At 38.7% G+C, this 14,803-nt stretch overlaps 1 protein-coding gene across 4 annotated transcripts in view; it reads left to right on the forward strand.

Moving 5' to 3' along the window:
- Positions 1-14,803, forward strand: part of fanci (FA complementation group I) — an 87,616-nt gene that overhangs the window by 70,725 nt on the left and 2,088 nt on the right. For 3 of the 4 annotated variants that reach the window (XM_059952884.1, XM_059952883.1, XM_059952886.1), the window contains exons 31-36: positions 1,378-1,474; positions 5,496-5,680; positions 7,232-7,288; positions 11,059-11,118; positions 12,482-12,571; positions 13,783-13,878. In XM_059952884.1, the coding sequence (XP_059808867.1) occupies positions 1,378-1,474; positions 5,496-5,680; positions 7,232-7,288; positions 11,059-11,118; positions 12,482-12,571; positions 13,783-13,878 (585 nt within the window). The remainder of the gene's footprint in view (positions 1-1,377; positions 1,475-5,495; positions 5,681-7,231; positions 7,289-11,058; positions 11,119-12,481; positions 12,572-13,782; positions 13,879-14,803) is intronic. The other variant, XM_059952885.1, reaches the window with a different exon arrangement.

Below are 14,803 nucleotides of genomic sequence, written 5' to 3' on the forward strand. Positions count from 1 at the left end.
GAGCTTGTCTAAATGTGCAACACATCATACCTTGAAGTGGATGGGCTTAAGTAGAAGACTATGAACATTCATGAAGTGACCAATTTGTAATGTACAGGAGTGCCTAATAATGCAGCCACTGAGTGTAAATTGTCTTTATTGATGTTTTGTCCTTGGGATTGTTGACCTTGCTGCATTTATTGCCCAGTTCTGGATATCATGAGGAGGGGTGTAGGTTGTCTTTTTGAATTGTTGTAAGTATTACTGTGCTCCCACAGTAATGCTAGATGGTGAATTGTAGGATTCTGACTCTGCAGCAGTTACAGAAGATAGTGGCATTAAATGTCCATAACAGTGAGTTATCTGGACAATGAATCAACCTATGAACATTGCCTCACTATTTTTGATCTTTTTACACTCTTTTTCTAAAATTTAACTTTATATACATGTTTATTATTGTTTTTTTTTCTAATTTATTGCACTGTACTGCTGCCTCAAAACAAATTTCACTATTGATTCTCATATATTAGTGGATAAACTCCAAACATTGGAAATCTGGAATTTAAAATAACTGAAAATACTCAGTCAGCATGGTAGAATATATGGAGCGAGTTAATATTTGAGGTTGATACCCTTTGATTAGAACTGAGAAAAGTTAAAGAATCAATGATCGACTTTATTTTCCATGTACATTTACATGTATTAAGAACTTCTTGTGATGTGTTGGTCAGGGTACAACATAAAACAAAAGCAATGACATTCAACAATAATAAAGAATAAACAATTATATAAATATCATTGTTATAGTGTGGAAATGGAATAAAATGTGCATAACTACATAAATATCAATGTATTTACAATGCAAATAGCATTATAAAAAGTGGTTTAAAATGTTCACAGTGCAGTTCAGTGACAGGGGTAATAGATAGGGGGGTGTGGGGGCACGGGAGCCTTGTGTTTATTGCAAGGCTTTACAATACAGGTGACCTGGGTTCAATTCTTGCCACTGCTAAAAAGGAGTTTCTACATTCTGCCCATGACTGCGTGGGTTTCCTCTGGGTACTCCAGTTTTCTCCTCTTGTTCAAAAACGTACCAGTTAGTAAGTTAATTGGCCTTTATAAATTCTCCCTCGATTAGGCTAGGATTAGATCAGGGATTGCTGGGAGGCATGACTCGAAGGGCTTGTTTCGTGCTGTATCTCAATAAATAAAATTCACAGTGCAATGATAGGGGTAATAGTTAGAATGGCATGGGGGTAAAAGGTAAATAGCTTTTAAGATAAGAGGGGAAGAGAAAAAAAGAATAGAAGAAACGGCTTTGTGATGGGATAAAAGGAGAAATTAAATAATAAAAAGGGATCAATATGTTGATGTGTACGTTTTTTGTTTCTCTTGCAGCAGCTTGTTTTATCTCAAGTGGAGAAGGTTTTGGAAGAAGTTGATTGGCTTATCACAAAACTGAAGGCCCAGCTGAACTTCGAAAAGGCACTGACTGGTAGGTTGTCTTCACAATGCAACAATGTGGCATGGGAACACTGTACAAACTTAGCAATTGAAGAGTGAAATAATATCACGTTTTTGCCCTTATTGGTTGCTTCTTTGCAATAATCGTGAGATTGACTACATTTTTCTCATTCTCTATCCCCATTTCAAATCCAGAATTCATTGGTATGTTGGGACAGGGTTCTGTCGTTTTCAGCCATCCTTGCATCTTGTCTCATTGTGGCTTCCTAGAGCTCATCTAATTCCTTTCAGTTCTCTTTCCACTATCTGGTGATAACCTAGTTTACTTTCCTGACCGCTCGTGTCAGCTGTTAACCTTGTGCTACCCTCTGGTCCCATACCACTTCATCATTTCCCAGCTTTTCAAGACCATTGTTATCTTTGGCATTAATCTGCCGTCTACTAACTTGCTCTTTTTCCCTTAAATCCTTGAATGTGTCTGTACCAGCCCAATCCCTTGCACCTTTTCCCAGTCCATCACTGACAACTCCTTCCCCACCACTGAGCATATCTACAAGGAGTGCTGCCACAAGAAAGAAGCATCCATTATCAAAGATCCCCACCTTCCAGGCTATGCTCTCTTCTTGCTGCTGCCATTGGGAAGGAGGTACAGGTGCCTTTGGTCCCATACCACTGTATTCAGGAAAAGTTATTACTTGCAATCATCGTAAATAATTTCATTTACCTCATCTATGAACTGATTCCACAACCTATGGACTCACTTGCAATGGGTCTACAACTCATGTTCTCAGTATTATTTAGGTAGTTATTGTATTTGCAGAGTTTGTCATCTTATACACATTCGATGTTTGTCTGTCTCTGTGTGCAGTCTTTCATTGATTCTGTTGTATTTCTTCTGTGAATGCCTGCAAGAAAATGATTCTCAAGGTAGTTTGTATATGGTGGTATAAAGTTGCAGATGTAATTGTGATAATGGCAAACTCTCATTTTCTCAGGCTCCCTGCAACTTGTGACATCAATCTCACAATTTTCTTCCACGGCCACTCCTGTGTTGCACAGCTGGATATAACTGTACTTGTCTGGTTTCAACCTTGGCTAACAAATCAATGCTCTTTCTTTCCTCTCTCGGACCATTATTTCTGGAGTGCTACGAGAATCCATCCTTGGCCCCATAGTGTCTCTTTTTTGCATGTTGCCACTCACAGTAATATTCTCAAAATCCATCAGGTGCCTTCTGCTGCTGTGAGCAACGAGCTTAACACTTCACCTTTCCACACAGTCTTTAATTAGTCACACTGCTTTTGCAGCATGTAGGAACATAAACTTAGAGCATTGAATGCCCCTTTTCCATTCCTGAACCTTAAAATAGTGCATGATGTAAAATGAATTTCCAGTGCTATATCTGCTCTGTTAGCTAGAATAATATGACCTGGCTCTTTGCCTATCTTGTCTTGCTTAAGGATTTGAAAGAGAAATCATGTCTTTGTTATGTCGAGACTTGACTGTTCCAATGCATGCCTAGTATACCCTAATATATTGCGAGGTAACCCTCTTCCTCGTATAATGCTATCCCTAACATAATCTGCAGTACATAAACCCAAGAAATTTTGCACATGCTGGAAATCCAGAGTAACACATACAAAATGCTGGAGGAATTCAGCAAGTTGGGCATCATCTGTGGAAAGGAGTAAAGTGTTGATGTTCCAGGCTGAGATCCTTCATCAGGACTTGGCTCACCTTTAAACATCTCATCTTTGTTTTCAGATTTCACCCTGATCTTGCTGCTCCATCTTTTTCACCTATTTCCGTCTTGCATTTCTTGACATCCCCAAGCTCTTTCAAAGCTCATTCTGCACATTCCCAGTATAGACAACCATGCTGCACAGGTTCTATAATTTGGAATTTCTTTCCTAAACGTAATCCTTCCCTCACCTTTCTTCTTTCTTTCTTGCCTCCCTCCCTCCTTTCTCTCTTGCTTTGCCTCAACTTCTGTCATGCTCACGCTCATGATCCAAAATCTGTTGAGAAATGGTTGATTGTGAAACCTATTGAGTGTAGTGAAAATGAATTGTCAGCTTATACAAATCAGTGGTTAATCTTTGTTTTCTTTCGAGTCCACTGACCCCCTCCCCACCCACACATTTCCTTCTCTTCTGAAAAGAGCTGATTGGCAAGTAAAGAGTCTAAAAGTCAATGTGCTTGGGAGTCTTAAACCTGATAAAAGACTTGGAACATAACATGAAAGTCAGAGAAATAAGAATAAGGTCTCATGGCAAAATCCTCAAACCAAGTTTGGGCACTTGCATCATTGTTCAAGAGAAGGGCTACAGAGGTGGAAGCATCACTTGTGCCATGATAGCCGTTGACAGTAGCTGGACATGCACCACATAATTTGGTCTCTTATCCCCAACTTGGCCTGTAGATGCTCCTACAAAATAAAGTGTTGAGGTATCAATGTCCTTGAAAAGAATACCCCTATTAACAACCTGTGGCCTCCTAGCCAACAGGAACATAGAACAAAGTTTAAGGTAAATTTATTATCGGAGTATGTACTGCATATGTCACCATAATACCACCTGTTTTCTTACAGGCATTTACAGTAGAACAAAGAAAAAAATCAATAAAAAGCTATACACAAGCAAACCAATGTGCAAAAGGAGACAAGATTCTGCAAATACAAAAAAAAATAATACTGAGAACATGAGTTGCAGAATGCTTGGAAGTGAGATTGTAGGTTGTGAAATGAAAAGAGTGGTGGTGTCTGAAAAGAGGATGCTGTCCAAGTTGCATGCCATCTTGGACAATGTCTCCCATCCACTCCATAATGTACTGGTTAGGCACAGGAGTACATTCAGCCAGAGACTCATTCCACCGAGATGTAACACGGAGCCAATAGGCTGGCCCTGGACTTATTTCCACTGGGCGTGATTAACTTATTATTATTTAATTATTTATGGTTTTATATTGCTATATTTCTTCGCTATTCTTGGTTGGTGCGGCTGAAACGAAACCCAGTTTCCCTTGGGATCAATAAAGTATGTCTGTCTGTCTGAATTGGTTCAGAGTTGAGGTAAGTGAGGTTATCCACACTAGTTCAGGAGCCTGATAGTTGAAGGGCAATAACCATTCCTGAACCTGGTGATGTGGGACTTAAGGCTCTTATACCTCCTTCCTGATAGCAGCAGCAACAAGAAAGCATTGCCTGGATGGACAATATTACAGCACAATACTGGCTCTTCAGCCCACAATGTTGTACTAACTGTTTAACCTACTCTAATATTAATCCACCCCTTGCCTCCTACATAACCCTCCATTTTGATAAAATATGGAGGAGGCACAAAGTAATCACAGTGCCTGTTTTTCCCTGATGTCCAGCATTATCGGCACCAGTAAAGTTCAGAGTAAGTATTATCAAAGTACATGTATACAACCCATTTTCCTGTGGGCATATTCAGCAAATCTATAGAATAGTCATGATAACAGGATCAATAAAAGATCAACTGGAGTGCAGAAGACAACAAACTGCAAATGTAAATGTGTAGTAATAACAAGAAGGAGTCTGTAAAGTGAAATTAATGTGTGACCATCTCAGTGATGGGGCAAGCAATATCTGGGAAAGCACTGGGCGCCCCAAGTCTTTGTGGCAGGAGTGCATGGAGACTAAGCTCAAAAAGTGCAACGAGCACAGAACACTTTAAACAATTTAACGCTTTCTCCCCAATCCCACCATTAAGCATCATTTAGTCCACTTACTGCAGCATCTATAGATCCCTGACCGGCATTATCAACCACCTCAAAGCCCACAGCACAACAATGGAAGCAAGTAGTCCTTGACCCCAGTAAGATTAATCTTCACTCTGTGTATTACGGTTTTAGATTGTAGAATATTGACAAATGGAAGTCACTTTGAAAGGAATCAAAATTCAGTATTAAGTTACTACAGACAGGAGATGACTATCACCCTGCACAACAGTCAGTGACATCAGGACAATTATAATTCCAGGACTCACTAATTTGTCTCACCCACACTAAGTTTTGTTCTCCATTTGTAGATGAAAATTCTCAAGGATCATCTGTGAGAGAAACTGTGGAAAAAGCAATAATTCTTCAGTTGGGTACCCTGCTAACTGCTTTCCACGAACTTATACAGACATCTCTTCCATCGGGAGCCTGCGTGGACATCCTCCTGAAGGAGTTGGGCAAAATGTATAACATTCTCACCTCATTAGTAAAATATGTAAGTCTACAGAACTGGTTTTGTTTATTCAAGGCAGTGCACAGGGACATGATTACAACATGGTTTTTAGGTGTGATTTTTCTTTGTCTGTGCTCAGAATTGTGTGAGTTGTTGGAGGAAAAATGGAAGAAAATTGAATGGTGAAACACCAGTGGATATTGCCAGGGAAGGAGGGCTTTACTTATAAGGAGAGATTGGATAGATTGGGTTTATTCACACTGGAACATGGAAAGCTCAGGGGGACCTTTATAGAGGTTATAAAATCATGAAAGGGCACAGGGAGGGTAGAGTGTTTCCTTGGGTGAGGGGCGACTAATACTAGAAGACATAGGTTTAAGGTGGAGGGGGGTGGTATGTAGGGATCTGAGGGTCATTTTATTTCCATACCGAGGCAGATTACAGTGTTTAAAAGGCAAAAAAAAAAATCAACATGATCTTATTGGCTCTTACCAATTGATTGAGTGATTTATTTATTTGTTTTAAATTGATGCACCATAGAAAGTATTCTGTTTGGATGCATAACGGCTTGCTATGGCAACTGCAATGTACATGACTGCAAGAAAAACACAGTTGTGAACACAGCTTGGCATATCACTGAAATCAGCCTCCACTCTTTGGACTCTGTCCATATTTCTGGCTGCCCCAGTAAAGCAGTAAATAAATGGAGAGACATGGGCCTAATGCAGGCAAATTGGATTGGCAATACCACTGGCTTGGGCACGTTGGGCGTGTTTGTGTGTTGTACAAACTGTATGGCTTCAACTCTAACATGAACTGGTTGCTCCCTTTATTCATTCATAGTATGGTTGACAGGGTGAACAAAGGAAGGGGCATAAACTATATTGACAGGTGAGATAAGTATAATCATAAGCCATAGGAACAGTATTAGGCCATTTGGCCCTTCAAATATGCTCTGCCATTCAATCTTCCCTCTCAACCCCATTCTCCTACCTTCTTCTGTACTAATCAAGAACTTGTCAGTCTCTGCTTTAAATATAACCTATGACTTGGCCTCCACAGTCATCTGTGGCAATAAGTTAGTGATATAGTATATCATATGAGCATAAATCTGTTGTTTAGAGATGGTCAAATAATCATTCAGAAGGTAAAATTGCACAAAACATCTTCATACACCAGGTGAAATCAGTTGTGTGCCTTTTCATTACTTGCTTGACATCTTTTTCTGTCAAGATCATTGCAATGAGTTTAATCAATCTAGCATTAATCTGTTTCTGGCACCAAACATACCTTTAACAATCCCTGTTAACCCAGGATTCAAGCCAGCTTCCTTTTGAATGTTTCTTTGGCAAGTTGCATGAAGAAAACGGAAGAATCCATTTCCTACTCTTTATGCTCCAGTTGACCAAATTAACTAATGTTTTGAAAAAGACTGAGGTTGAAGTTTTATTTTTAGCATTAAAGAAATATTTTTCTTTCTCAGTGCCTGGCATTTTAATGCCTTTGGATTAAATCCCTCTGTTTGGGTGGGGTAAAATTAACATATTTACTGATTATGTACATTAACTCCATTACTTTTACCCGCTCTTCCAGTACATCCATGGGTACACAACAAATGTCGCACATCTTCCTGCAAGGTTTGAGAAATTGGTAAGTAATAAACTGCTGATCTTTATTTTAGGAAACATTTTGTAGGAAGGAGAGATGTAAATGAAATGTTCCTCATTAAGATCAACCTATCAAATTGCTGGTAGGACATTAAGCTTCAGTACATTCCATGTTTGTTACTAAAACCCATTTGTAGTTCAATTCCACTTAACTGTCTTCGTATCTCTCATTTTCAGTTCTTTACACCTTTCCAGACTGAGATCAAAATCTCTATCACTTAAACAGGAACGGTGCTTCCTGATTTTTATTTGAAGATTAGATTTATTTGTCAAATGTATATCAAAAAATAGACTTGATAGAGCAGTAGTGGTGTCGGAGAAAATGTTATGCAAACTCGGCTAGTGAGGCTTTATGGGTGGAACTGGGGGAAAAGAAAGATATGACCACATTAATGGGGCTATATTATAAACCACCCAACAGCCTGCAGGATTTAGAAGAACAAATTTGTAGTGTGATCGCAAACTGCTGCAAGAAACACAAGGTTGTTATAGTAGGTGATTTTTAACTTTATCCCATCTATTCCTTTTACTGTATGAAAGTCCCAGCCAATTGTTTGTCAAACGTGTTTAGGAAAGGTTCCTTAATCAGTACATAGAGGTCCTGAAGAGAGAGTGTGCAATATTTGATCTGCTGTTACAGAATGAGACAGGGCAGGTGACAGAAGTTTGTGTAGGGGAACATTTTGCAGCTAGTGTCCATAACGCTATTTGTTTCAAGACAATTATGGAAAATGTTAGGTCTGGTCTTCAGGTTGATAGTCTAAATTGGAGAAAGGCCAATTTTCATGGTATCAAAAAGGATCTGCCTATGTGGATTGGGACCAGCTGTTTTCTGGCAAAGGTGTACGTGGTAAGTGGGAGGCTTTCAAAAGTGAAATTTTGAGAGTACAACAATTGTATGTGCCTGTCAGAATAAAAGGCAAGGATAATAGGTTCAAGGAACCTTGGTTTTCGAGAGATATTGAGGCTCTGGTTAAAGGGGGAGAAAAGGTGCATAGTAGGTACAGGGAGCTAAGAACAAATGAGGTGTTTATGGAGTATAAGTAATACAAGAGAACGCTTAAGAAAGAAATCAGTAGAGCTAACAGAAGACATGAGGTTACTCTAGCAGACAAAGTGAATTAGAATCCCAAGGGATTCTATAGAGATGTTAAAAGCAAAGGGATTGCAAGGGTACAAAATTGGTCGTCTGGAAAATCAGAATAATAACCTGTTTAGAGCCAGAAGAAATGTAGGGAGATTTTAAATGAATTTTTTGCATCTGTATGGCTGCAAGTCATGGACCACCACAAATGCAATGGAAAAAGTTAATGCAGCACAGATGTGGTTCCTCGAAAGAATGCTATGCATATCATATAAGGACAGGATAACCAATGAAGAAATTCTACAGAGAATGAAAACAAAATGTACATTACTTAAAAAAAAATCAGAAAACAGCAATCAAAATTCTTTGGACACATCATGCGAAGAGAGATATTAGAACATTTAGTTACAACTGGAAAGCTGGAAGGAAAAAGCAGAGGCAGACAGAGAATGGAAATGATAGATGGAATAACATCACAGTTAAAAACAGGAGGCAACAACTACAATTCGGAGGGTCAAGGACCGTGATGGATGGAGAGACATGATCACCTACACTGAACGGCAAGGCACCTGAACACTTACTCGGGAGATGGACACAGAATCTGCAGAAGCAAGGCAAAGCAGTAGTGAGATCATGACTTCTATTCAGATTACAGAGGAGGAGGTGTTTTCTGTCTTGAGGCAAATCAGGGAGGACAAATCCCCAAAGCCTAATTGATTAAGGTGTTCCCTTGGACCTTGTGGGAGGCAAGTGCAAAAATTGCTGGGGCCCTAGCAGTGATATAATCATTAGCGACAGGTGAAGTACCGGAGGACTGGAGGAGAGCCAATGTTGTTCCACTGTTTAAGAAATTATAGACTGGTGAGCCTGACATCAGTAGTGGAGAAGTTATTGGAAAGTTACCTAAGGGACTGGATATATGAGTATTTGGATAGTCAGCATGGCTTTGTGTGTGGTAGGTTATGTCTAACCAGTCTTCTAGAGGTTTTCAAGGAAGTTACCAGGAAAGTTGAAAAAGGCAAGGCAGTGTATGTTGCCTACATGGACTTCAGCAAGACATTTGTCAAGATCCTGCATGGGAGATTGGTGAAGAAGGTTTCGTCACTTGGTGTTCAAGATGAGGTAGTAAAATTGATTAGACATTAGTTTTGTAGGAGAAGTCAGAGAGTAGTCGTAGATGTGTCTATAACTAGTGGAGTGCTTACAGGGATCAGTGCTGGGTCTGTTGTTGTTTATCATCCAAATTGTTGACACGGATGACAATGTGGTCAACTGGATCAGCAAATTTGTGGATGACACCAAGATTGGGGGTGTAGTAGACAGCAAAGAAGACTATCAAAAGCTTGGAGCAGGATCTGGACTAGCTGGAAAAATGGCAAAATGACAATAATATACCAATTCCAATTAGCAATTCTGTCATCTGGATGTGATATTGTACAGCAGTCCCTTTGGTAAATAATGAAGACAAGACCCCATCCCCCAATGAAATGTGCGGTATTTCCTGATGTTTAATGCACAAGTATAAACAAAAGAACAAATTCTATGTATTAAGTGCAAGGTTCGGTTGCTGAAAATATCAGATGTTACATTCTTTTTACAAACAGTGCTGCCACCTGAGGGCAGCAAATCAATGCACTGCTCATTCTCATGTAGCAAGTGATCAGTGCTAGTTGGTGGAGAGGTAAAAACGAGTTAATTCATATATCTTTGCACTCAGTCATAGGGCAGTTATCCTGTACCTCAACTAAGGTTCCTTTTTTTTTACATTAACACTTGGGTAGTATGAGTAAGTCCGCATAGATCTGTCCAGTTCCAAACAGGACCACAAAATATCAAAAGGTAGCCTGATTAATTCTCCCAAACTGATTCTCAAACCAGTTAACATCACATCAAATTCCCCAGTAGCAATCAATCAACCCAGTATCCATCAGTAACTTTACTGGATTCTGTAATTAGTAATGAACCTGAATGTTTGTCCAAGCAATCAGTGCTTAGATCCACCTTTTGTTTTAATATAGTCTTGCACTTCCAGCTTGTGCCCCAATTCATAGGCAAAGGTTGACAACTTGTCCCCGGCCTGCTATTAATGGTTCCTTGGGGAAATAGCTGGCATCCTGGAAACTTGCTGGTCTCTCCACTGGTTCCATCTTCACTGTGTTAACTTTATGTGGAACAGTTGATTTTGTATTGTGTTTTCCATCTTTCCTTCTATAGGCAGTTGTGGGAAATCACAGCTACAATCTGCTCTTTTGCATCTAAGGATTAATCCAATTAGGAGTTTACATTTATAAACTGCGGGAAAAAAAAACTTCTGAAGTTCACATTCCAAAATTCTACTAAACCAAAGCATGAGATGTTTTGAAATGTGACTTAAAAAAAACTGATGGAAGAGTGTTATGCATTCTCTGCTCTACCTCACAAACATGCCAGGTTAAGGAGCAGTCTGTTTTCAGGTTCTGTCAGTTTCAGAACATTATAAGGAAGACATAGAAGTGGCTGTTCCCAATTTCCTCCATGTCACCTTCCACAAAGTGGAATGCCACCTTAGATAAACATGTAGCCCTTCTCCATGAGATATTAAGAACCAAAGTTCCTATTTTCTACTTTCATGGAAACTCAAAAATGTGATAATGCTTTGAGATGTAAAGCCTTTGTTCTGTTGTCTTTAGGTTAAACTTTCAGGATCACATCTAACACCTCAGTGCTATGCTTTTATCACCTATGTTCAGGTATGTAATAATTCATTTCCAGTATATAGTTGTATTGGTTTTTCTGGCAATTTTGATGCATTAAAATTGTTATTTAATATTTGGATATATAATATGAGGCAATATTGTTTATTGCTTGTATAAATGCTAAAGTTATCTGCATATTACAGCTCAGCCATTGAGCCTTAAGTAATTCTGATCCTGGAGTGTAGTAACTGTAAATTGAAAGCTCCCCTTTAGTTCTGAAGATTAACTCCAGTCTCAGAGGAATATTGTGGTTGAGGTGAGTTATAGGTTGAAAGGAGCAGGCACTAACCAGACACTGAGACGGCAAGAAAAATAGAGAATTAAACTAAGCCTGCTTCTACTCATACATGATACATACACACATTCCAGTAAGAGAAATCAAGTGGGAATTATTAGTATGAACATGGATTGAAATTTCACTTGGCATTAGGGAAAATTATGCCTCACAGAGATCTTTGTCAGTTTGGCACAAAGCAGTGGTTGAATTTGCAGTAATTCTTTAGTGACACATCAAACAATTTACTTACCTGAACTAATGTAGCTTGTTTAATATAAACAAGAGCAGCGTAGATATCCAAGAGGTATTTTAGAAATAAGCTGTTCTTTTTACTTCATTTATGCTTTTGATCTCTATGAAATGTCGATTATTACTGCTTTGGGAACTCCATTCCACCTTCTCCTGGCAGAATGACAAAGTTTAAAGCTCATTTGTTTTGCCAAACTCTGGCAAGTGTATGAATATCTTGGAAGTCCATAACGGGGTATTCCCTTCTGCTGCTGGCGTGGGATGACGAGTCTATCGGGACCCTGATAACTTGTGGAAACTGTGTGGTGGTTTCTTTCGAACTTAGTCTTTTAACATATTTGGACTTTTTTTACTGTGCCCATGGTCTTTTTATCAATTATGGTATTGTCTGCACTGGTGTAATTATATGTTAACTATAACTATATGTGACTATATGGTTTTGTGTACGTCTTGTAACTTTAGTTTTTGGTTTGTTGGGTGGTAGAGTTGGTCTCCTGACTTGGTGTGTCTGGGTAGTCTTGTTTTATGGGTTTGGAGCTCCTTTCCGGGGAATGCAATAAGATGGTAGTGCGATATTAATTTGCAGCAGCCTCTCCGGACTCTGGATTGGAGATTGCCAAACGTTATGTGGATTTTCTGGTGGTGTCTGTTTTGTCATATGCTTTTGTGATATCATTCTGGAGGAACGTTGTCTCAGTTTTTAACTACATTACATTTGTGGTTTCTAAATGACAATAAACTGAAATTCAATTCAATTCAATACTGATTTGCTGCAGATCAGTGTTAGAAACAAATCTTTGCCCATTCTAACTTTTTGAGTTTTCTGAACAGAATATCCAGAATGAAATGATGAGCTTTGGAGGAGGTGCGGGGAAGAAAAAGGACAAAAAGAAGGAAATGGCAGCCGTTAGTGCAGCAACGGTACAAGATCTTCAAAATCCTAAACACGGTGTAAATCTGGATGAGGGTGAACAATAATATTTTTGTCTCAGCTCACCCATCCATACTCGCCTACTTTAGCAAATAAGAGCAAGTCTGCAGATGTGCCAGTCAAAGTAATACAGACAGAATGCTGGAGGAACTCAGCAGATCAGGCAGCGTCTATGGAAAAGAGTACACAGCGTTTCAGGCCAAGACTCTTCATCAGCACTCAGGAGTCCTGATTTCGGCCCGATACGGCAACTGTTTGCTCATACCACGGAAGCCGCCTGGCTTGCTGAGCTTCCTCCAGCATTTTGTGTTACTTTAACAAATGATTGTTTTTCTCCTCACCTATCCAAAATTTTAATTCCTATTCCCATTCCGACACAATGAGGCAACTCTTAGGTTGGAAGAGCAACACCTCGTATTCTGTCTAAGGTACTCGCCAACCTGATGGCATGAGCATGGGTTTATCCAACTTCTGGTAATTGTTTTCCCCATCCTCTTTCTCCTCACTCGTCTATCACCTCCCCCCGGTCCCCCTCCTCTCCTTTACCTTTCCACCTATCACCTCCCAGCTTCTTTCTTCCACCTAGCTTCACCTATCACCTTCTGGCTTGTCCTTCCTCTCTTTCCTTCCTCTCTTTCCTCCCCCACCTTATTCTGACATCTTCCCTCTTCCCCTCCAGTCCTGAAGGATCTTGGCCCAAAACATCGAGTGTTTATTCATTTCTATAATTGCTGCCTGACCTACTGCATTCCTCCAGCATTCTGTGTGTGTACATCCACAGAATCTTTTGTGTTTATCTTATTCATTTCGTGTGCTTAACAGTTTTATCAGAATTTGAGTCATAAGAGTAATCATTTGCTAGTATATTCTTGTGTATCTATGACACAATTTAAAATAATTTATTGATATAAATGTTTGTATTTTGTGACTCATCTCAACATGGATAATGCTTATTGTAATAAATTATTACATTTCTATAGATGGTGGAAATAGAATTCAGTTCAGATATTCTGTCATCAGCACACTGTAATACTATCATTTCTGAAATTAATTTAGAAATTGCTGTCACCATTGAGATTTACAGTAACTGAATAGTAAAGGCTTGTAAAAGCTTGTGTTGTAATCATTATCTACTCTTTCATTGACCTTTTGCAATGGCCTCTCAGGATAAACAACTGAAAACTTGTCATTCTATTATCAGGCTCGAGTACTGCGTGAAACCAAGCCTGTACCCAACCTAATATTTGCCATTGAGCAGTATGAGAAATTCTTGATTCATCTTACCAAGAAATCAAAGGTAGGAGGCTATTCTTGAACTGTTAATTTATGAACTATGTTTTATTGATTTAAAAAGTTAGATAAATCTGTAGTGATAAGACAATGAAGGAAATTAAATCTATTACCTCCTAGAGAAATTTATCTTTATCTATGACAGCACATGACACATTGCAAATAATAATAAAATGCCACTAGGCTTGGTAGGACTTTTTTTTAAACAGTTCAATTTTAACCAACTCCAACAACCTATTGCCCAGTTATGTTCTTAATTTGTTTAGCTCTCCATTAATAAAATAGTCCTGAATCATTTTTATCATCCTCAATATCCTTTCATAATAACTTAAACTAGAAATCAATTGGCTTTTGAGTGAAGGAATAAAATTTCCTATTGCAGTGGTGATTTTTGATTTCCTACAATGAGCATTTCAGGGCAGAATGACTTGGGTATATTTTGAAACCTCCTTGTACTCTTAAAAATCTGATATTCCAAAGTAAACAAACTTAACTTTTCTCATCAATTATGCTTTTTAAGTTTGTGGTATTTTCATTTTTCTGCCTATAAGAGCATTAAGATCTGACCAAATGTGCTAAGTGAAGATTCCTAAACTATGTTTTTCAAAAAAACTTACAAATATTTAGACATAAAAGATATACTTTGTCTTGATTTATCTTTTGCTACGTTATTCAAATTTTAGATTACCGATGCATCTGATTTTGATTTTAATTTACTCATCACAACTCTACAATATATGCTTGCTAATAAGAAATGGAGTGTTCAATTTTTCTTCCGTGAAATCTGCATAGTTTTTCTCTAAACTGCTCCAATAGATCAAAGTATCGTCTAGCAAGCCCTAATGCTGGGGTCCCCAACTTATTTATGCCATTAACTGCCCTAATGCATTGGAGGTCTGTGATACTGTTTTCTTGCACTGTAGCAGCCAATT

Source organism: Hypanus sabinus, chromosome 28, assembly GCF_030144855.1.
Source record: "Hypanus sabinus isolate sHypSab1 chromosome 28, sHypSab1.hap1, whole genome shotgun sequence".
In the NCBI taxonomy this organism is placed as follows: Eukaryota; Metazoa; Chordata; class Chondrichthyes; order Myliobatiformes; family Dasyatidae; genus Hypanus; species Hypanus sabinus.